The sequence below is a fragment of the Silurus aristotelis genome (assembly GCF_946808225.1).
Source record: "Silurus aristotelis genome assembly, chromosome: 12".
In the NCBI taxonomy this organism is placed as follows: domain Eukaryota; kingdom Metazoa; phylum Chordata; class Actinopteri; order Siluriformes; family Siluridae; genus Silurus; species Silurus aristotelis.
In genome coordinates this window covers 20144993-20167406 of record NC_139585.1, presented here as the reverse complement: position 1 = coordinate 20167406, position 22414 = coordinate 20144993, and the positions used below count along the sequence as shown (strand labels likewise).

Here is a 22414-nt window from a genome sequence, read left to right as displayed (position 1 = left end):
TGGCCAAGACCAAAGAGCTGTCCAAAGACACTAGAGACAAAATTGTACACCTCCACAAGGCTGGAAAGGGCTACGGGGAAATTGCCAACAGCTTGGTGAAAAAGGTCCACTGTTGGAGCAATCATTAGAAAATGGAAGAAGCTAAACATGACTGTCAATCGCCCTTGGACTGGGGCTCCATGCAAGATCTCACCTCGAGGGGTCTCAATGATCCTAAGGAAAGTGAGAAATCAGCCCAGAACTACACGGGAGGAGCTGGTCAATGACCTGAAAAGAGCTGGGACCACCGTTTCCAAGGTTACTGTTGGTAATACACTAAGACATCATGGTTTGAAATCATGCATGGCATGGAAGGTTCCCCTGCTTAAACCAGCACATGTCCAGGCACGTTTTAAGTTTGCCAATGACCATTTGGATGATCCAGAGGAGTCATGGGAGAAAGTCATGTGGTCAGATGAGACCAAAATAGAACTTTTGGGTCATAATTCCACTAAACGTGTTTGGAGGAAGAAGAATGATGAGTACCATCCCAAGAACACGATCCCCACTGTGAAGCATGGGGTGGTAGCATCATACTTTTGGGGTGTTTTTCTGCACATGGGACAGGGCGACTGCACTGTATTAAGGAGAGGATGACCAAGGCCATGTATTGCGAGATTTTCCCTCAGTTAGAGCATTGAAGATGGGTCGGGGCTGGGTCTTCCAACATGACAATGACCCGAAGCACACAGCCAGGATAACCAAGGAGTGGCCCTGTAAGAAGCATATCAAGGTTCTGGCGTGGCCTAGCCAGTCTCCAGACCTAAACCCAATAGAGAATCTTTGAAGGGAGCTCAAACTCCGTGTTTCTTAGCGACAGGCCAGAAACCTGACTGATCTAGAGAAGATCTGTGTGGAGGAGTGGGCCAAAATCCCTCCTGCAGTGTGTGCAAACCTGGTGAAAAACTACAGGAAACATTTGACCTCTGTAATTGCAAACAAAGGCTACTGTACCAAATATGAACATTGACTTTCTCAGGTGTTCAAATACTTATTTGCAGCTGTATCATACAAATAAATTGTTAAAATATCATACAGTGTCATTTCTGGATTTTTTTTTTTTAGATTATGTCTCTCACAGTGGACATGCACCTACGATGACAATTTCAGACCCCTCCATGATTTCTAAGTGGAAGAACTTGCAAAATAGCAGGGTGTTCAAATACTTATTTTCCTCACTGTATATATATATATATATATATATATATATATATATATATATATATATATATATATATATATATATATATATATATATATATATATATATATATTTATATATACACACACACACACACACACACACACACACACACACACACAGTGGTGGACAGTAACAAAGTAAATGTAATTTGTTACTGTATTTAAGTAGTTTTTTTTAATGTACTTGTACTTTACTGTTATCTGTTTGGGGAGACTTTTACTTTAACTTAACTACATTTCAAAGTCATATATCTTGCTTATTACTCAACTTTATTTTGCAAAATCAGTCGTTCCATTTTATTTATGAGTGGATTAAAATTAAAAACTGGTCAAACACGCAGCAAGCCAATAAGGGTTGAGCGTGCGCTCTGTTTTAAACTGGTTTTGATTGGCGTTTGTCAGTGGCAGATTTAGGCAGCACGGGGTGTCCAAAAAAAAAGGCAATGGAATTTCAATGTATTTATGTATGTATGTATGTATGTATTCATGTTTACCGCACATTTGCACGGTCGCATCAATTATTATATCGAGTCACCCACTGCCCGGAGAAGTTCCTTCTCACTCACACATGCAGAAAAGAGAGGCGGGGGCTGGGTGACGTCATATCAGTAAAGAGAGCTAAACCCAAATTACAATTATGGATGAAAAAAAAGGTCTAAACCCTCAGGAGCCCAATTCTGGGAAAAAAAAAAGGAAAGCAGTAGGGGGAAATGCATTTCATGCAATAGGGTAATAACTGTATAGCACTTAGCTTATGCAGTGTTGCCTGTTATGCTTTTACGCATAGAGCACAACATTTATTTTAGCTTGCATAACATTATGTGTGTAGCAACAAAACAAGTACAGTCTAGTTGGATTGTAGGTAAAATAGCACTTATTGATTTGGTTACCTTTAATTGAGGTGATGTCATAAAGGTTTTCTGTACTGAAAAGGTCCTGAACTGAGTTCAATAATGGGAAACTCCAGTCCAGCTAAAAAAAAAAGGCTAATTTACTTAGACTTGTATGATAAAAATATAGATGTTGTATGTGTCTTATGCCAAAAAGCCAAGGAGTTTTATGGTTCTTGGTTCTGAGAGTTTGATCAATTGTGCAAAATGACTTGTATTTAATTGTGCAATAAATGCACTAAGGGTGGTGTTTCTAAATTAAATTCAGCTCTGAAAACGTCTTACTCATGCAGTGACTGTAGCTGACGCAGAGAGGAGCTTTTCAAAGCTGAAACTAATCAATGGGGAGACGTTGGGTAACATTGCATGTTCACCCAGGGCATCATTCAAGCTGGAACCACCATTGCCCCTTGGTGGTATCTACTTAGCACGAACATACAGTTAAGCATCAGTTCAACATCAAGCAGAACATTTTGAAAGGAATAAATGATGGAAGAAACTCCTGACACTAACTTGCCAAAGCAGCCATGGCCTTATTTGCGCAATTTTTTTTTTAAGTCGTTGAAAAGAAGGTTTTGGGCTCATGATAATTTATTAGATATTAATAAGTGATTAACTCATTAATAACATTATTGATAGATTGGTGTGCTAAAAGTAACATTAGAGTCTTTCACATAAACTGAGTTGATTAAGCAAAGAGTCTTGAAGGCAAATACTTTTATACTTTTACTCAAGTGAAAGTTTAAAGGGATCATTTTACTGGCGTAATATTTTACCTACTGTATACCTTACTTTTAATCAAGTACCTGCTTTGTCTACTTCGTCCACCACCGTGCGTGTGTGTATATATATATATATATATATATATATATATATATATATATATATATATATATATATATATATATATATATATATATAATATTTTAATGACATGGTGTCACTCACAGTCTCAACTATTTTGATTTGTGGTATTGTACCCAGCTGTACTCTGTATATCAGAGTAAGAACAATAGGACAACAGAAAGACTAATCATCAAAGTCATTATAAAAATAAGTCAGTCATTGTGGTTTTATAATAACCAGAAAACCACGAGCAGCTGTAACAACGCTACAGAGCCACATTCATACATAGAAAACCACATTCATGCGACAGCAGAAACTGAGCTGCAGAGAACACATACACAGAGACACCTGCAGTCACACAGTGTACACTGTAGGGGGCAGCAGAGGAGCAGTCAGACACGCTTAAATCTACGAACACATGATTTGCTGCATGTCTGCATTAGTGATGGGAAGATCGAATCATTTTAGTGACTTGGTTCTTTAAATCTCGTTCATCAAAATAAAAAAAATCTTTTTTGAGTCATTTAGCTCATTTCGTTCCTTTGATCAGAAATAAAATATGCTACATTTTCAATAAGAAGATCCCCCAACACGTCTGCATACATGAACTTTGACTATAGTTAGGATCATTTCATGTGATAAAAGAACGAATGACTCGGGCTAGAAGAGCCGAGAGATAAACTTCTCAATTTTGCTTCCTGTGTATTGCACTGCATAGCGTCTTGTGATAAAAGAACAAACAACTCGGACTTTTGTGTTACATTAAAGTATTGTTAAAAATGAACGAAACAACCCATCACTAGTCTGCATGTCACTATCAAACCAACAGTAACGTAACACTACCACAAGCCTAGACTGGACTGAATTTTTTGTAACTCTTTTCGAAGACAATGGTTAATAAATAAGCATATTGTTTATACATGTGCAGTGGCTTTTATAACTGCTGTCAGTTTTAGATCACAGACTTATCTCCTCCCTTCTTCATACCGATCTTAGCTCCTTTCTTGAGGAGAGCCATCACCACCGATGTGTTGCGGCAGCCCACAGCCCGGTCCAGTGGACGCATCCCACTATAGTCCACGTGCTCAATCAAAGCACCCTGATCAACAAGAAACTGAACCTAAAAGAAAAACAAAGACAAGTCATATCAATATAAAAAGTTATCCCTTAATGCTGGTATATTTCATAACCAATTTGTTAACTTCCTACATACTTTTACCCATCAAATGACCGCTACAGTACATTCTGTAGATTGTGAGGACTAGTAGGACAACAATATTTTCTGCATAGGGCGGTCTAATACACTCAGAGTAAAATGCTATTGCCTCACAGAATTGTTGCTGGGATTTACAGGCTAGAAAGTATGCTATACCTCTCACCTCCCAACAATTCTACACCACTGGGCACAACTATGGGAGCCTGTGGCTCTTTGGAAAAGGGCAAACATTTTCCAAATCTTGTCTTAAAACATAGACACTCACAACTTCTGCATCTCCATAAAAGGCAGCCAGGTCAAGGGGTGTGCGTCCGTTCTTATCTGCATGATCAGTAGCCGCACCTCGTTCCACCAGACATCGGACTACAGGCAAATGTCCCTTCAGACATGCCCAGCTTAGTGCCGTAAGTCCTTCTTTATCTGTTATGGGCATGGAAGCACCTGCAGAAGAGAATACATTTAACAGTTAGTCTGCGAAATTATATGAGGTAAAGTCTCTGTGTAAATGCAGTGTATGTGCGATATCTTCCCATCAACTTTCTTAGTGCAGGAAGCCTGAGGACCCCTCCATCATGGTACCTTAACTCGCCCTGAATCCATATCTATCCCAGAAATACTGAGCACAAGGTGCGAACACATACTAAATAAAAAAACTAGTTCCTCAAATAGCACCATTGATATGCACACAACAAAACAGACTTGCTTTCATACCTAGGAGCAATTTACATTTGCCAATATATCTAGGGTATATCTAGGGGACTAAGGTTTGGAAGTTTGGAGAAAACTGGAAAACCCTGAGGAAACCCATGAGAACATGATCACATTAACTCCACAAAGGTGGTAAACAAAACTCTGAATTAAACACAGAAACCTAGGAGCTGTTATGTAACCTGGTTATTATAATAATAAAATCCAACCATACCGCAATATATTCCAGATATTACATTTAATATAGAATTTTAGAAACTAGAACAATGAGACTTTAGAGGAATTACTGTTATGTGCTCACCTCGTGACACACCACAACAACAATACATAACATTCATTTAAATGAACATTCATTTACAAAGAGGCATGGTTTTCGTCTCCAGTCTCCAAATATAATTATTTAGATTTACCAAGCTTCAAATCTCAACCTGGTAAATGAAAGAGAAGGAAAACTGAGCACGAATAATGTTCAGAATCACAAAAACTGAGTACATAAACTTTTAAAGCAGATGTGGTTCAAATAGTTGGTTTTGTTGTGGTTTAGTGTTTTGTTGTTCTATAGAACAGTTGTTCATTTAACAGCTCATTAGTTTTTACACAGTCGATTTGTTGTGTCTCTCACCTTGAGCCAGAAGGTACTCCACTGTTTCTATGTGGCCCTCGGAAGCGGCCATCATTAGCGGAGTCCGTCCTTGTTTATCAACCATGTTTACGTCTGCTCCGTGAGTGAGCAGCAAGTCCACAATCTGTTACAGAGATTATACAGGTTATAAACAACTGAAATATGAATTTCACCAAGCTTTACCAGATCAGTGAATTTCTTTGAAATTAATAAATTCATGCTAGACACTATAACCTAAAAGAATGCTTTAAATGTGGCAATGATTTCCTTTGCAAGATTCTAGTTAACCAGATTCAAGAATTTAAATTATTAGCCACAGATATAATTATATCCATATTTTATGATTGAGAGACATAGAAAAAAGAATGACGCATGACTATCTTTCAATCCAGAAGAAAGAGAGAAATGCCTGCTTATGTACCTGCCAGTGTCCTTGGCTTACAGAGCTGAAGAGAGGTACGACTCCTCTCCGGTTTGGCTGAGCTGCTGCAGAGCCTTGCTCCAGCAACATCCGGCAAACGTCTAGCTTTCCTCGGCCTGCTGCTGCCGTCAGCGCTGAAGGTTAAATAAAAGAGTGTAAGTCACATGGGTTACACATACAATACTGCAAAGCTTAGGTGTTACTCCATTTACCTGTTTCGCCCCACAAAGTGTCATAGTTGTTCATCTGAGCATATTGTGTAGCGTCTTTTTCTGTGTCAGGAAGATCCAGCAGGTAGGACACAATCTAAAAAAAACAACAAGTAACACAAACAAGTCAATTATGACCTATGACCATGAAACAGTCACTTAGGATTGCCATAAGTGACATACTAAAAAAACTTTCTTTCGGCTTCTCCCGTTAGGGGTCGCCACAGCGGATCCTCCGTGCGTTCGATTTGGCACATGTTTTTACACTGGATGCCCTTCCTAACGCAACCCTCCCCAATTTAACCGGGCTTGGGACCGGCACTGAGAGCGGCTGGGGATGGTTCCCTGACCGGGGATCAAACCCGGGTCACAGCAGTGAGAGCGCTGCATCTTAACCACTAGACCACCAGGGGACCTCCATAAGTGACATACTATTTAGTTAAATACATTTATTGACTATTCACAGACTTTATTCTTATTGCCATATGTTTAAAATCTTTTTTTTTTTTTTTTTATCCTATTATTTTAGACTATGCTTGTAGCCTCTATTTCTTCTATATCTTTAAAAGATACTAGACAATCTTTTGAACTCTGATTTAGACAGTCAACAGTAAAGCCCCTAACCAGGTATAGTCTTCTGCATTTCTTGGCCATGACATGCCATTAGCTAGGTTACACTGTAAAATAATAATTTGCTTTAATAATGTTTTTTCATTATTTTAAAATGCTTTAGTAGGTTTAAGATTCAAATTGTATTATAAATAACACACAGACACTAAATCACCCAGGACATTCAGCAATTTGTAAAATGTATTTACAGTAACACACTTACCCACTGTTTGGAATAATGAAAATTTTTGCGTACCCTTTACAGTAAAATGGGGTAAATGTCATTTTTATCTAGCATCTGCGATTGCTGTTTTTATTGAAAAACTTTTACTTTTTCTTTATCATTTTTTATGTTGTCACGCCGCTCACACTGTTATGAACCCCGAATGAACCTGTTTTGAACTCCAAAGAATAATCCATCTTTAAATAGTGCTGACGTGACAGAATAAGACGCCGTTTATTTTAGTATTACATTACAATAATAAATTCATGATGACAGCTTCTCACTGAGCAACCTTAAAGGGATGCATTCGTTTGGGCGCTACCTAAATGCATTCAGATGTTGGGAACTTACATTAAACTGTTGCTTCCACTTCAGGTAAGTGACAGTTATTTATATCCAATTTATAAAGAGCCTTTTCTTAAGCTGCCTGTCTCGATTGTTGAACTAGTGTATAGGTGTTAGGGTTATGGAGGCCCCCATTAAAGCTTGAGGCCCTAGGCAATTGCTGACTCTGCCTATAGCTAGCGCCGGCCCTAGCTTCTTCACCAGAGACATTATCAAGAAAGGATAAAGTCTGACGATAAAGTCATCCACCCAGGGATTAAAGCATTGCTAATTTTCCAGCATCTGTTTTAACTCATATAATTAATCTGTCATTTTTTTTTTTACTTTAAATACTTGCCACGGTTTAGCCCAATTAATCAGAATTCTAGACAAGTATGACACTAGACGAGTATTATGCACTTTGGAGCTTTCACTTTCTCCGTGGTCTAGCTAATGCATTTCTCATTCGTCCACCTCTTTGTGAATTAATGCATATATACATCTAACAAGAAGATTAACGAAAAGATTAATGCATGAACATCTAACACAAGAGAAGCTGTAGAAGCTGAACATTCACCAAATAGTGGCGATAAAAGCCTGAAAAAACAGGGCACACCAAGATAAGGCAAAGGGTATTAGGAACATCGAGAGATAGTGGAACTGTTCAGTCTAAAGAAACCCAGCAATTATCTTCCGAAATACAAGGCAAACTAATATAATTTTACAATAATTTGCAAAGAACCAGTTTGATGGGATTTGTACTTGGACAATGTAGAAATTATGTATGTATAAATAAGATACAAAAGCACACACAATGTACAGAACCCTAGTTGCAGGGGTCCCCTGGCAGAACTATATCTAACACTAAAAAATACATAGAGGAGCAAAATCTTATTTTTCCAGAAGAAAATGGGCAAAAATAAGATTATTTCAAATTACACACAAACAATGGCTTTAGTCTTTGTCAGCATTGTGAAGAGCCTGGAGAGGTGGAGATACGCGCTGGAGAGAAGGGGAATGAAAGTCAGAAGGAGTAAGACAGAGTACATGTGTGTGAATGAGAGGGAGGGCAGTGGAGTGGTGCGGTTGCAGGGAGAAGAGGTGGAGAAGGTGGAGGAGTTCAGGTACCTGGGGTCAACAGTGCAAAGTAATGGAGAGTGTGTTAGAGAAGTGAAGAAAAGAGTGCAGGCAGGGTGGAGTGGGTGGAGAAGAGTGACAGGAGTGATTTGTGATAGAAGAGTGTCTGCAAGAATGAAAGGGAAAGTTTATAGGACTGTGGGGAGACTTGTGATGTTGTATGATTTAGAGACAGTGGCATTGAGTAAAAGGAGATGGAGCTGGAGGTAGCAGAGCTGAAGATGTTAAGGTTTTCGTTGGGAGTGATGAGGATGGACAAGATTAGAAATTAGTTTATTAGAGGGACAGCGCATGTAGGACGTTTTGGTGACAAGGTGAGGGAGGCGAGATTGAGATGGTTTGGACATGTGCAGAGGAGGGACGAGTTATATTGGTAGGAGAATGCTGAGGATTGAGCCACCAGGAAGGAGGAAAAGAGGAAGGCCAAGGAGGATGTTCATGGATGTGGTGAGGGAAGACATGCAGGTAGTTGGGCAAAGAGGCAGATGTAGAGCACAGGGTGGTATGGAGACGGATGATCCGCTGTGGCGACCCCTAATGGGAGCAGCCGAAAGAGGAAGAAGAAGAAGAAGAAGAAGAAGAAGAAGTAGAAGAATGTCTGGCATATATTGTAGCCAATCATGTCCAACAACTGAGAAGCATCCAGGTTGAGGAATGTACATGAAAAAATATGGCCATGTATATTCTATAGAAAACTTGCAAAAGGAGTTTTCTGGGCAAACGTACACAAAAAGGCCCTTTTTAGGCCAAGCAGAGTTTCGAATGTGACCGCATTCTAACAACAATTATATAAAGACAAAATTTCTACTGTTGTCTCATTTCTGCTAGTGTGCTGTCCATCTTTTTCACTCAGGATGAAACGAACGAACTCCTTTATACCAGAGACATAGATTCTACAAGACAATTCACTGCAAAGTCACTGCCAAAGAGACACTGAGGACAGTCTGGAGACACTTTGGTGAATTCTAGGTCAAAAGGGTTTGTAGATTCAATAAAATTACACTGCCATCGTGCATAACTGCTATTCCTGCTCCATGGCTTTCATAAATATTTACTTCATACATGAGCATGTTGTGAATATATTCTTTTAATATTAATAACTTTCCTATCACACAGAAATATGCTGGCCTTCTTCTATTACCAATAGTTTTCAAGCAAAACTTAAAAAAAAGAAAAAGAAATCATCATTGTCAAACTAGAAGACAATTACAATTTACTTGGTCAAAGAAGTAACTGGGTTAAAAACAAAACAAAAAAAAACAAAAAACAAACAAACAAAAAAAGATATGATGTCCAAACTCAGGCCTGTGGTGACCTTGTAATATTTAAATATATTTTTACATTTAACATAATTTTTTTGTTTAATTTTAAAGCTGCATATAAGTAAATAGAAATTCAATGTAAAAAATATAAATGATTTTTTTTGTACAAGTGTACTTCAAGAAGCAGGTACACCATGCTTTGCAACACTGTCTGTCTGTCTGTCTGTCTGTCTGCCTGCCTGTCTGTCAATAAATTGTAAGATGTGAGAAGAAATCAATCTAGAGCTAAAAATAAAAGCAAAAAGGAATGAACATAAATTTCATGAAAATTATTACCTCTATGTGTCCCATACTAGCTGCTGCTACCAGAGCTTGTTGTATTGCATGACTTTTCCTGAAGGCTTCATGCTGCTCCTGAGACTGAACTTCCTTCTGTTTTTTTTCCTCCTTTGTCTCCTGCTGCTGAGCAGGGAGCTCTGTCTCACTTTCCTTTTCTTGTGGAGACTCGTTATTCCCTTGCTCCTGCTCTTTCTCCTGCTGCTCTGGGCTGGACAGCTGTGGGGAGTCACTTGGCTTTGTAGGAGAGGGAGTTTGGAGCTGTGCGGTCTTCGCCCCCTCACCTCCCCAGTCACTGTGCAGCAGGAACTTAACCACCTCCATTTGGCCCCTTAGAGCTGCATGTACCAGAGCGCACTGGCCGTTCCTGTCCAGCTGGTTGAGCTGCAGTGGAAGACACACATATAAAGATGTCATAATGGCAAAAAAGGGGCTTGATTAATTATTTTTAATGTTGAATTGCTAACTGGTCTTCAGTTTATGGCATTTTGTGTGTGTGTATGTGTAAGTGTGTATACACCATACCTTAGCCCTTCTCTTGCAGAGGGCAGTGACGATGTTCAGATGGCCTGCAGTGGCAGCGTAACTAAGTGCTGTCATGCCGCTTTCAGATACGGAGTCCACGTTAGCCCCAAACTCCAGCAGCAGGTTGACCATGTCCATGTAGCCCAAGTGAGCGTGCACACACAGCACTGGCGCGTTGTTTAACACCTCTGTCCGGTAATTAACATTTGCCCCTCCCATCATTAGCAGACGGGACACCTAAACATGTACATGAAGGCCAAAGGTCAAAATGACTTCTGATGGAATTTTCCCATGCCAGTGTTGGTTCTGGTACTCTCATTTGGTCTCTTATTATAAATATATATCTGAATATGTATAAAAATTTATTTGAACTGAATTGAATTGAACTGAATTGAATTGTAGAACTGCAGCACACATCAAGAAAAAAATATTGTATAAAAAAACTAGAACTAATCCCTGATGTGTAAATAACATTCTGTTTAATAAGAAAAGAATATAAAGAAAAGCCTCATTAAAAATGCTAATTTGGCTAATAAATAAAAGCTTGTAGGGATATAAAACACAGACTACTGTTTACAAAATATTCATTCCTTCCTTCCTTCCTTCCTTCCTTCCTTCCTTCCTTCCTTCCTTCCTTCCTTCCTTCCTTCCTTCTTCGCTTCCTTCCTTCCTTCCTTCCTTCCTTCCTTCCTTCCTTCCTTCCTTCCTTCCTTCCTTCCTTCCTTTCTTCTCCTCTCTCAGTAAAATTATTATCAGTGACCTTATAGAAACTTCTAATTGTTTTTGTTGAGTGCTCTACCTTAATGTTTGGGGTGTACAGATTTCTCAGGGAAGATAAAGCAGTGGATAAACTCTCAGTGCTGTAAGACACCCAAAGGCCCTGCAAAATGGATGAGGAGACCCCAACCTTCTTACTCAGCCCCTGCACCGCAAAAGAAAAAAACAAAATAGCAAAGACAAAAAGTTTAGCTGAAACACTTTTCATTTTAATCATTTCACTATATAATAACTATATTTTATTTTACTCCATCACAATACACAATGTTTCTTTCTATTTATAAAGCCTGATAAAGTGATTTGGCTGGATAATTAACAAACCAGAGTGGGCAACTAATCTGAGATTTCTTTATTGGCCATTTAATTTTCAATCTGTTCAGTAGGACAATAATGTTAGGATTCGTTGCTATATTTTCCATCAAACCTCGTTCATTAAGTATACTGAAAGTCTGTGAATGTTAGGTTAGTCTATGTTGATTTCAGATCTGCATATATTTTTTATAACCAACAGTCAAAGTATTGTTTTTCTTCTCCTAGTGTTTTTGTGCCTTTATAGTCTGATGGTCACAAATATGTATAATATACATTTACCAGAAAGTGATCACATGACTAAAACAGCTCAATATCTCAGTATCCACATCACATAGTACGTTATTTGCATTCACAAAACCAGAAACTTCTGTGTTATCTTACTTTGAATATATGTGCTTTGAGTATATGATGTCCTAGTTCTATAGTCTGCTGTCTGTTCAGTTTGTTTGTCTGTCTGGAAAACCAGAAGGCCAGCAGTGTGTGTCCATTCCTGTAACACCGGGGGGAAAAAAATGATAAGATGTGAGAAGTGCTGAGGAAACATTTTGAATTAAATCATGCTGATATTCAGCATCAATCTCAGCTGAAGATGGTTGGCAATGATTATCTAAATTTGCACTCAGCAGCAGCAATCCAGAATAAAATGCAGCTCAAATATGATGAATTACTGTTTTCAAATTGTTTTAGTTTTACAGAAACCTCTTTTCTACTCACCTGGGATCACAAAGGAACTTGGTCTTCTCCCCTTCCTCCCTCCAGATAAGCCACTCGCGGAAAGATGGGTGTACAAACATACGTGTGCCATCACGCCTCTTCACCAAGAAGACCCCCAGTTGCTCCATCCTCTGGCGGAAATCATCCCAGTCGAGCGTGGCCCTGAGGGAGCCGGCATTGACCGCTTGGTAGATCTGTTCGTCGTTGAGTGGGTGCAAAGACGCCAGTGCCACGTTGAGCAGAGGCAGTGCTCGCTCAAATGAAGACTGTGTAGGAAAGCGCATATTCAGCTGCAGCAGGTAAACTTCGGCCAGACTCACAGGCACCACCTTGTAGCCGGAGCTCTTCAACACCAGGTAGCCACGCTCAATCAGGTCAAAGGTCAGCTTCAGGTAGAGGAAAGAGCCGCGACTGAGGGCTTTCAGGTGCGAGCTGAGTTTGGCGAAGCCAGCGCCATCCATCTTACCATTTAGCGAGATGTTGCTCTGAATTTCAGCACTGCCATGCACACGCTGCAGCACATAAGCCTGCAGATCCCGGTCGATGGCATCGTTCTCCTCCAGAGCGTCCAGAGAAATACGGTGGAAAGGCAGCGGTTTTGTGATGTCCTAAAAATCGAACATAAGCATGTTATTCGCATCACGGTTGGTGCTGTTTTGGTGCCATGTTGATGCAAGTCCTACATCAATGTGACACTGCTACAACCGAGATCAATATAACGCACATTAGGCAACCGAGTAGATAAACATATGTCAACACTAAAAACATGAAAAAAATATGCCAATAAAAGCATACTGCTTCAACAAATGTCTGAGGTTTGCCAAATTCCCAAATGTTTTAAACTGGATTTCCATACATGAGTAGAGATACCAGCAATTTAATACATTTAATAATGAATCTGAGATTCAAGATGTTAGTTTATACTTACACTTTATTAACCTTAATGTCTCAGGTAATGTAGTATACAGCATCGACTTTTGGTCATTGATTTTGGTTACAGCTATTGCACTTCACTTATGATATATGTTACATCAATCTGCAATCTGTACAGTTTTATATGTCCCATTTTCCAAAAATCTTTAATAAAGAATGTGTGCTTTCAGAGCTAATCATTAACCAGGGTTGCCAGGTATTAGCAAAACTTTCTATAATCTACATCTCGAAAAACATACAGAAGAACTGGAACTAGTCCACCCTTTACATAGTAAACCAGGTCACTATGGTGCACACATATTTCTGCCATATGGACATAACCCACTGTTACATCTCCTATTTATTTTTTATTTTGTATACATATATTCCAGAACTGTGCAATATGCAACATCTGTATTTAATTTTCTTTGCAGAAATGTATTAGGTTAAACGAGATTATGGTTGTGTTGTCTATGTATTTATTTCCCTTCCTAATTGGCTTTTGTTAGCACTTGTTGCATTTGCTACACAACATCTAGAAAGAAGAACATGTTGCCAGATCATCTGCATATTTTTGTAAAATAGAAACTTTTTTTAATCGTTGTTTATTTAAAAGCGGCAATCTGATATTGTTGATTTAAGACTTCATGAAGATTGATCCTGTTAAATAGCTGATGTACAGTATACAGTGGGATTCTGCCCCATCTGCCGCTATGGATGAGCTGCTGTTGGCAATACAGATACTCTGTGTGATTATACACGAGACTTTTACCTCTATCTGATTACTATTTTTTACAGTGTGAATTATGTGGGGAAATAAAATACAAATAGAACATGTGCGTGTGTTTTTACCTGCAGTGAGGTTCGAACAGTCACCACTAGCTTGAGCCAGGCCGGGAACCTGTCAATGGTCTTACAAAGGAAAGAGACAATAGTGTCACCGTAATCAGGTTTGTGGAACTCTGCTTCATTGAGACCATCTATAAGAATGATAAAGTCTTCATCAACTGTCATCTTTCTCTCTGAAAGGCAAAAACAAATACACAAGCAGTTTACTCCAGAATTCTGAACCACCAACCAACCAACAAACCAACAAACATACATCATAATGTAATATGTTCTAGGTAAATGTCTACATAAGAGTTTTTATACCTTTATAAAGTGTGTTAAGTGGCTCAAGGATTCCTCGTGTAAAAGCACTGAGTGGATCCTGGACGCAGGAGCGCAGACTGAGTATGCTCTGAATGTGTGGTTCCCGCAGTAGCAACTCTCTGTAGGTGTTAAGCTGTGGTGAGCGGCACAGTAACGCTGCCACGTTGTGCACGAACTCTGGCACCAGGCAAGTGTAGGCATTGTCAGCCTGACAATAGTGATACGCTACCACCTACATGAGATTCCAGAGAGGAGGAAATGTTTTAGTTATTATCTGTAATCTCTGACTGTATAGCAGCAAAAACACATCAATGAACATTCTCTGATTAGCCCAAAAAAGGTGAGCAGTTGGATTGGTCGTGAATAAGTGGGTGAATGTACATGTGTGTGTGCACTTAATGCCTTGAGAAGTACTGGCATCAGATATAGAACAATAAACTCCATCATGACCCTATCAAGGCAAACATGTTTTTATATGTAACTTGGCCCTGATTAACAATTTTGCATTAACTTCTCGTCTTTTAAACTTCAACGCACTGGTTCAGTAATGGTTGAAATCTTAAATTGAGCATTGTAGGGCAAAAAAGGGAAAAGTAGTCTCAAGACAGTGATTTCATACCAGAACATTATGAACTATAAAAAAGAAAATGTAAAGGTAATGAGCAAATGCTTAGACTGAATGGTGGCAGATGCATCATCTCGCTGTCAATCTGGATATACATTTTAAACTTAAATGAGATTTCTCGGGGAGAAAGAACAGAGATTTTTGCAGCGGCAGCACATGCTTTGTGTACATTACGGAAAGAGATGAAGAGCAACGAACAAGAACAGCGATTACCAGCTACGGGGTTTTTATACTCTCCTGTTCAGCGCAATTCAAAATGAAGATGAATGATGGGAATCTGTCTAATGTGTGGATGTGCAGTAAGGAGAAGTGAGTTGCCAGTTGGATTGAAATAAAGTTGGGGATGACTGAACTAACAGGGAGAGAGAGAGAGAAAAGGAGAGTTGGAGAGAGAGGGTGTGTGTGTGAGAGAGAGAGAGAGAGAGAGAGAGAGAGAGAGAGAGAGAATCCAGACCAGTCTTGACATAAAAATCCCATACACCTTCAAAAAAATTATCGAACAAAGGGCATAAAGCCACAAAAATGACTGTGTGTGTATGAGAGAGGATAGCGAGAGAGAGAGAGAGAGAGAGAGAGAGAGAGAGAGAGAGAGAGAGAGCAGGAGAGAAGCAGAGCAATGGAACAGAGTGGAGTAAATTATTAATGCATTGGCTTAAAAGATCCACTTGCTTGGCAGGGGAATGGCATTCTGTGGATATGAATATTTCATGAGGCTTTGTGTCAACTTTTTTTTGCTTTTATAAACACATCTGCATAATGCTAAGACTCTGAGCCAGGACAGGTGATGATGAGGCTTTGAGCTTGTTAGCATGTGCTGTATTTGAGACTCAGTAGGGAAAGTAAAAGTAGCAGTGCGTTGGTGTCTGTAATTGCTGTTATGTATGTATGAAAGTTTTGCTATGATGAGTGAGGGTTTTTCAATTTTTTCTTAATCGCACAATTTTATCTGTTCTAAATGTACCTCAAATGAATACTTTTCAAGAGCATGAAGACAAAATATTCTTATAAATGTTTTAAAGTAATTATATTAACTATTAATGCATAGATGCATAAATCATCAGGACACCAAACAGAACTTTTGCTATGTTTTCACACGGACAGTTTTAATTGCCGGATATGTTTGAATCATGAAGGATTTAGGTGCTTTATTTAAGACTTGGTTATTGTAATTATTTTGAGTAAAGAAAGGTTGTCGTAAATAAATTTGTGTTGCATCGAAGCCTTTCATTTCGCCTCTTTTATATTTATTTATTTATATTTTTAATAAAAATGGTCAAACAGAAATGTATATTTCTGTTATGTAGATAGATAGATAGATAGATAGATAGATAGATAGATAGATAGATAGATAGATAGATAGATAGATAGATAGATAGATAGATAGATAGATAGATAGATAGATAGATAGCATCTGACTCTAGTCTTTTTAACACTCTTCACCTTCATCACTTAATCTCTGAAGACTCCTTCACTGTTTCTTCTCTGAAAGATAAGCTTAGTAAAATCTGCCAATCTTTCCTTCCTGCCTCCACTTCCCTCACTAATCCTCACTCCCCCACATATTTTTCTTCACTGTCTCCAAATGATATTCTACACCTACTAACATCGATTAGTCCCACCACTTCTCTACTGGAGCTCAGACTCCTACAATGTCTTCCTCTTTACCACATCCATCAGAGATGGCTCAAGAACCTAGGTCATGTAACGACTGCCAAGATGCCACTTGTTAAAAAGCTCATGCTCTCTTTCCTTTTCTTCCTTTCAAAATTCAACAATAAGTTGATGCTTTATGCTTCTGTCCATCCTTTGTCCCAAGATATAATTCTGTATTGAGGGATGTTAATGTGTTTGCATTGTGCCAGTTTATAGACAAGTGCTAGTGGTATTGTTACAATAGCGTTTATTTTAAAAAGCAGCCTAGCACATCTCTAGCTGTTTCCCCTGCCAATCTACTACACATGTTGCTCACCAAGATGGCCCATTTGTACAATCCAGAGGCCTTTCCAGAGTTCTTTGAGCAACCTTTGAATTGATAAAAAAACAACAAAAAAAAACAGCAAATGGGTTCTGCCCAAGACCCAAGAGCAAGCAGGGATGAGGCAGTTCCTGAGGTTATTATTGGAGGTTTGTACTTAATTTTATGGATATTACCAGTCTGCTGAATGACATTAGTAAAAAGAAAGCACAAGCTGCTCCAGTAGATAAAGCTTTGTGAACAGACTTTCCTCCAGCAAGACTGCTTGTTCTAGTGCTTTCTTGTCTTTTTTCCCCTTTTGTTCTACAGACATTGAAATTCTGAGTCTGCCAATGGAGGTATGCGGCAGATGAGGCATGGTCAAGTGTCAACTATGAACAAAAAAGAGGTGGATCAGCGCACAATAAAGTGTACTAATTTTCAATAATGTCTTACTTGTGCCACTCAAATTATTTATACGGTTATACGGTTTTTTTTAAGCCTACTGTTTTACTGTCGTTTAAATGTTTTTGTTGATTTATTTCAATGCGCTGAAAGGTGTAGACTGGAAAAAAGGCCAGAGCTAGGCTAAAGAGTCTCCACTCACCAGGGGTTTTACAGACACCATGCTCATCTTTTTTCCTTGCCACCCTCAGTTACTTAGGTTGCAGCTCAAATCTTGGTGTATCTGAATGACATTTCATCATGAAAAGCAGTAACTTACTTAAAGCTTATAAACAGCTTGACTGAGCTGCTGTAAATTCCTGGAAATGCATGACCTTATATACTATATACTAGACTGCTATGAGTCTAAACTTTAACACAAGATCTTTAATTGAAGCCTGTGTAGCACTCCAGAGATCTACTGCTTACATTTTTAAATATCTAGTTGTGGTTGCTCTTCATCCACAGTTCTTTGTCAGTGGATACTTTCGGCACAAGATGTATCTTCTAGCACATAATTTTGCCTTAACCACATTTGACAAATACATGAATGAATAGAAAGATGAATAACTGTCCGGACCTGAGATGCAAGTCTCCTCATAGCCTCCTCTTGTCTCCTCCTCATTTCTGGAGTTCCTGGGCAGCTGCCACCTCCCAAAGTTCCATGGGTGGGCTGATGCTGGGTAAGAGGGAGTCGGTCTCCATCTGACACACAGAAACATTTAAACATGCTGAACTGAACAAAAAAGTTTGGTAGGATTTCGCCGATTTTATTTCAATAACAGTAAAAACAATTTTGTCATTTCATTAAAAAAAAATAAAATGATGCGACTCAAACAGAAAATATAAAATGCCATCCTAAGCCTTTGTTGAATTTATGGTTTAAAAGCTTTGCCTTAACACTAGCCCTTACGTTTGGGCGAAGCCTGTGGGCTGTCAGAAGCGATCTGCCGCATGCGATTGCCGTGGCAGCTGAGAGCAACCAGGCGGGAGATTATGGCCGTCTTGCCAAAGCCAATGTTGCCCGCCAGCACCACGCCCCGGTTGGTTGCACGGTTGGCGCTGCTCAACTGGGCATCAATTTCTTGGAAAAGCCACTCACGTCCCGTAAACACAGAGTCCACTGTAATGCTGGGAACCTCAAAGAGCAGTGGCTTCAGTGCAATGTCCTGGAGCCTATATGGAGCGAAGCGCACTGAGAAGAAAGGGAAAGGTAAAAGTGAGAAAGAAAGAGAGAAAGAGAGGCAGAAAGTCAGTTGGTAATAGTTCTATAAGAACCAAGTTCCGATTAAGAACCAAGAACCGTACAGTAACAAGTGATTTAGAAAAGATCATACATCAGAACTAGCCATGCCAGTGACATACAATTACAAAAGAATAATGGATATATCATATAAATGAGGAAAAGAGACCTGACTTGTGGAATTTTGACCTTGAATTGATAAAACTTCAGTCCCCTTGAACTACTACTACACTGATGAGTAAACATCTTCAAGCACATAAAGGAGTACTAACATTCATAAAAAAAACAACAACAATACAGGCAGTTTGTGGTTACCAGGGCATTGTTTTCACATACACACACACGTGCACACAAATACACAGTAGATCACAATATTATATAATGGGGTCCTAGGAATAGAACTACACCAGTTACACAGCAGATGGAAAGTATGCATTGTTAGCATAACAGGAACTTACGTGACTGGGACTGCCAGGCAATGTGGTTAGCAGAAGCTGAGATATACAAACACAGACACACAGGTGAGAGAATAAAAAAAAAAATGCTTGTGCTACAGAGAGAAGCTGCATGAAGTAATGAAGATAAAAGTTGGCAAGGGAATGAAAATGAAAGAAAAGCTATAGCAAAAAAATCCCTAAATGCAGCAGTGTATCTATCTATATGTATACACCTACTAGCCATAACATTCAAACAGATAAAGATGACAGGTAAAGTGAATTACATTGTTTCTCATTACAGTGGCACTGAGGGGGGAATTTTACACAGCAAGTGAACAATCAGCTTTCAAAGATGATGTGTTAAAGGTTTCCTAGTGTAAGATGCTGAGCGACTGTGCCAAATGGGACAAATTATAATAGAAATATATACTATATGAATAAAAGTTTGTGGACAACTGACCAAAAGAAGATTTTTGAACATTCCATTACACATTTTGCCCCAATTAGCTGTTCATTTAAATTAAATTAAATTAAATTTAATTACATTTTATTTGCATAGGACATTGTTATAATATCCCCTACTTTTCTGGGAAGATGTTTCACTAGAATTAACAGAGTGGTTGCTGAGATTTGTGCTCAGTCAGCCACAAAGGCATCAGTCAAGTCAGGTACTGACATACTGTAGGGTGAAGAGTCCTGCAGTGCAGTCAGTTGTAAAGGTGTTTATTAGGCTTTAGGTAAGAGCGCTATAGCAGGCCATGCAAGATCTTTAACTCCAAACCATGTAAACCATATTATTATTAAACCGTATTCAGGAGCATGTTTGTGCACAGGTGAATTGTCATGCTAGAACAGGTTTGGTCTCCTTGTTCAACTGAAGGGGACACTGACTGTTTACAGCATCCAAAGCCATGATATACTGTATATTATGTATCTCCAACTTTGTGGTAATGGTTTGGGGAAGAACCACATATGGCAGGAAAAGTTTCTCAATACTTCTCTCTGTACAATGTATTTTTGTATGTTTGTATGAAGGGTGATACTGTTTTGCACAGGGTGTGCTCACTTCGATTGTACAGTGTGTATATATATCTGTACAATGGAAGTGAGCACACCCTGTGCAAAACAGTATCACCCTTCATTTGAACTGTAGGGCATTTGCATTTATGTAAAACAGTTTATATTTACTACATAAAAAATTGGGGACCTGCAGTAGGAACTCAGCACAACAGAATCCAATATACCTTTCACTCCTGAGATTTAAATCTTTTTTTTTTTAGTACTTCACCTGTCAATCTTTATTTTTGATGGCGGACTCAATCCCCCTCAGTGTAAAAGATACCACTATGCTTTGGATTGTTGTCATGCTCAGATATTCCTTTTCTAGTTTCTAGAGACTGGAAGTTATTTTGTCAGCGAGTGTTTCAGTATATCCACAGACATTCATAGTGCCATCTATAAGTGTCATCTCCCCAGCACAGGGTTATACATTTATTGTGGTATTCCAAGCCAGGTTAATGCCGAATGTGTTGGGCTTTATCTGAACTGACGTACAAATGTATCAAATATCAAGATATCCAATGTTCCAGACAAGAGAATGTGCTTATAATATTTATCAGGCTTCTTTTCATGTTCTTCAGCAAAGTTTCATCTTGCAGTTTTGTGCTAAAAAAAGCAAGCTTTTTTTTCTTGGACACAGTCCATACAGTTTGATGTTATGCAATGTACTTCAGACTGTCTAAACTGTCACAGAAACTCAGATATCAATTGATAATTCAATGTGCCAAGTTTAATGCACTAGCCTGTCTGCTTCTCATAGCTGTATTGTGCAAACAGCACATTGTCCGTCATTTTAGAATAACAGGCATTGACGCTATGCTTAGTGGTATTATAGTTTGTTCTGCATCTCCTGATTACTGATGCATCTGCTTTTTGCAATATTTTTTCCACAATCTCCTAGATTGTGAGATCTGCGTGAATTACTTTCTATAGATGCCTCAATGAGCACTGCATGCCCATGACCCTGTTGCTGCTCTTCCTTGAACCTCTCTTGGTGCTGGATAAATTACAAAATAATTTTATAATGATGAATGTAATTGAATTTAAGGCTGCAACAACTTATCGAACAAATCAATAATAATTGATAATAAAATTCGTTGTCAACGAATTTCAAAATGCCGTTATCAAAATGTTAGCATTTGCATATTTAGTCTCTGTTGTGGTTTTCAGCTAATGATTATGCATTTGTACACAGGAGCCAACAGGAAGGAGGAAAAGAGGAAGGCCAAAAAAAAGGTTTATGGATGTGGTGAGGGAAGACATGCAGGTAGTTGGTTTGAAAGAGGCAGATGTAGAGGACAGGGGCTATGGAGACGAATGATGGCTGTGGCGACCTCTAATGGGAAAAGTCAAAAGAAGAAAAAGAGGAAGAAGGAAACACCAATGCATATTTTTCCCTTTTTTTTTATCAAGCCTGTTAGCTTGCTGCGTTTCTCCGTTCCATTCTCTTTTTATATCATTTGTCTACTAGAACAGTTAACTTATCTGTTTTTAAACGTAATTCACTGCAGCTTTACTACGTTCTAATGCTTGTTTTTATTGTTTGTATATTTAATGTATGCATATATTATTTAAATATTATAAAATTAATAAAAATCAATTAATTGGATATTATAGATGTATACATCTTCACAACTGAAACAAAATTGTCAAAACAACCTTGTATTATATTTTATATAGATTTTTTTAAACATTGTTGTCAAATTAGCATCTGTAATTATCATTAAAAACTAAAAAAAATTTTTGACTTTATTTTATTAATTTTATTTTTATTTTTTTTACATATAGATACATATAGAGTAACTGGTATTATGCCTAAAGTATATATTTAAGTGTATATTTCTATGCATCAAAAATGTATACTCTTTGTTTGTTGAAGCATTACCTCTATACTGCTGTCATTTGGCTGAGATTGCTTCTTGCAGCTCATTTTAGCAGCTTGGATATATATTAAAAAAAACTAAATATATACTATGCGTGCATCATTTCTTGCAGTTGACATTGTTCAGGGAAGGATCACAAACTCCAGATTGCCCTGTTTATTGCAGTTAAAGGCTATAACTTTCCAAAATATTTTATTTCCATGCCTATTATGTGTGCCATTTAGTTTTCATCAGGAATGTGCTTTCAAAACTGAGCCACCGTTAAACATAAATACCTGGTTGCTGGACTGTTCTCAACCCAGCAGTGATAATTCTTCAGCCAACACACTAAT

The 22414-nt window shown here is 38.5% G+C and overlaps 2 protein-coding genes across 17 annotated transcripts in view; one reads left to right on the top strand and one right to left on the bottom strand.

The window, feature by feature from the left end:
- g6pc3 (glucose-6-phosphatase catalytic subunit 3) overlaps positions 1-22414 on the top strand; it is a 269889-nt gene that overhangs the window by 15443 nt on the left and 232032 nt on the right. The gene's annotated exons all lie outside the window — the stretch shown is intronic.
- The window catches only part of tanc2b (tetratricopeptide repeat, ankyrin repeat and coiled-coil containing 2b), a 188437-nt gene that overhangs the window by 7333 nt on the left and 158690 nt on the right, over positions 1-22414 (bottom strand). For 8 of the 16 annotated variants that reach the window (XM_083555684.1, XM_083555676.1, XM_083555691.1 and 5 more), the window contains 15 exons: positions 19162-19197; positions 18374-18655; positions 18041-18165; positions 14438-14669; positions 14138-14307; positions 12374-12981; positions 12041-12149; positions 11370-11492; positions 10571-10807; positions 10046-10429; positions 6158-6251; positions 5946-6079; positions 5525-5648; positions 4460-4635; positions 3966-4098 (listed from right to left, as the gene is read on the bottom strand). In XM_083555684.1, the coding sequence (XP_083411810.1) occupies positions 3966-4098; positions 4460-4635; positions 5525-5648; positions 5946-6079; positions 6158-6251; positions 10046-10429; positions 10571-10807; positions 11370-11492; positions 12041-12149; positions 12374-12981; positions 14138-14307; positions 14438-14669; positions 18041-18165; positions 18374-18655; positions 19162-19197 (2967 nt within the window). The remainder of the gene's footprint in view (positions 1-3965; positions 4099-4459; positions 4636-5524; positions 5649-5945; positions 6080-6157; positions 6252-10045; positions 10430-10570; positions 10808-11369; positions 11493-12040; positions 12150-12373; positions 12982-14137; positions 14308-14437; positions 14670-18040; positions 18166-18373; positions 18656-19161; positions 19198-22414) is intronic. The other 8 variants (XM_083555686.1, XM_083555687.1, XM_083555689.1 and 5 more) reach the window with 1 other exon arrangement.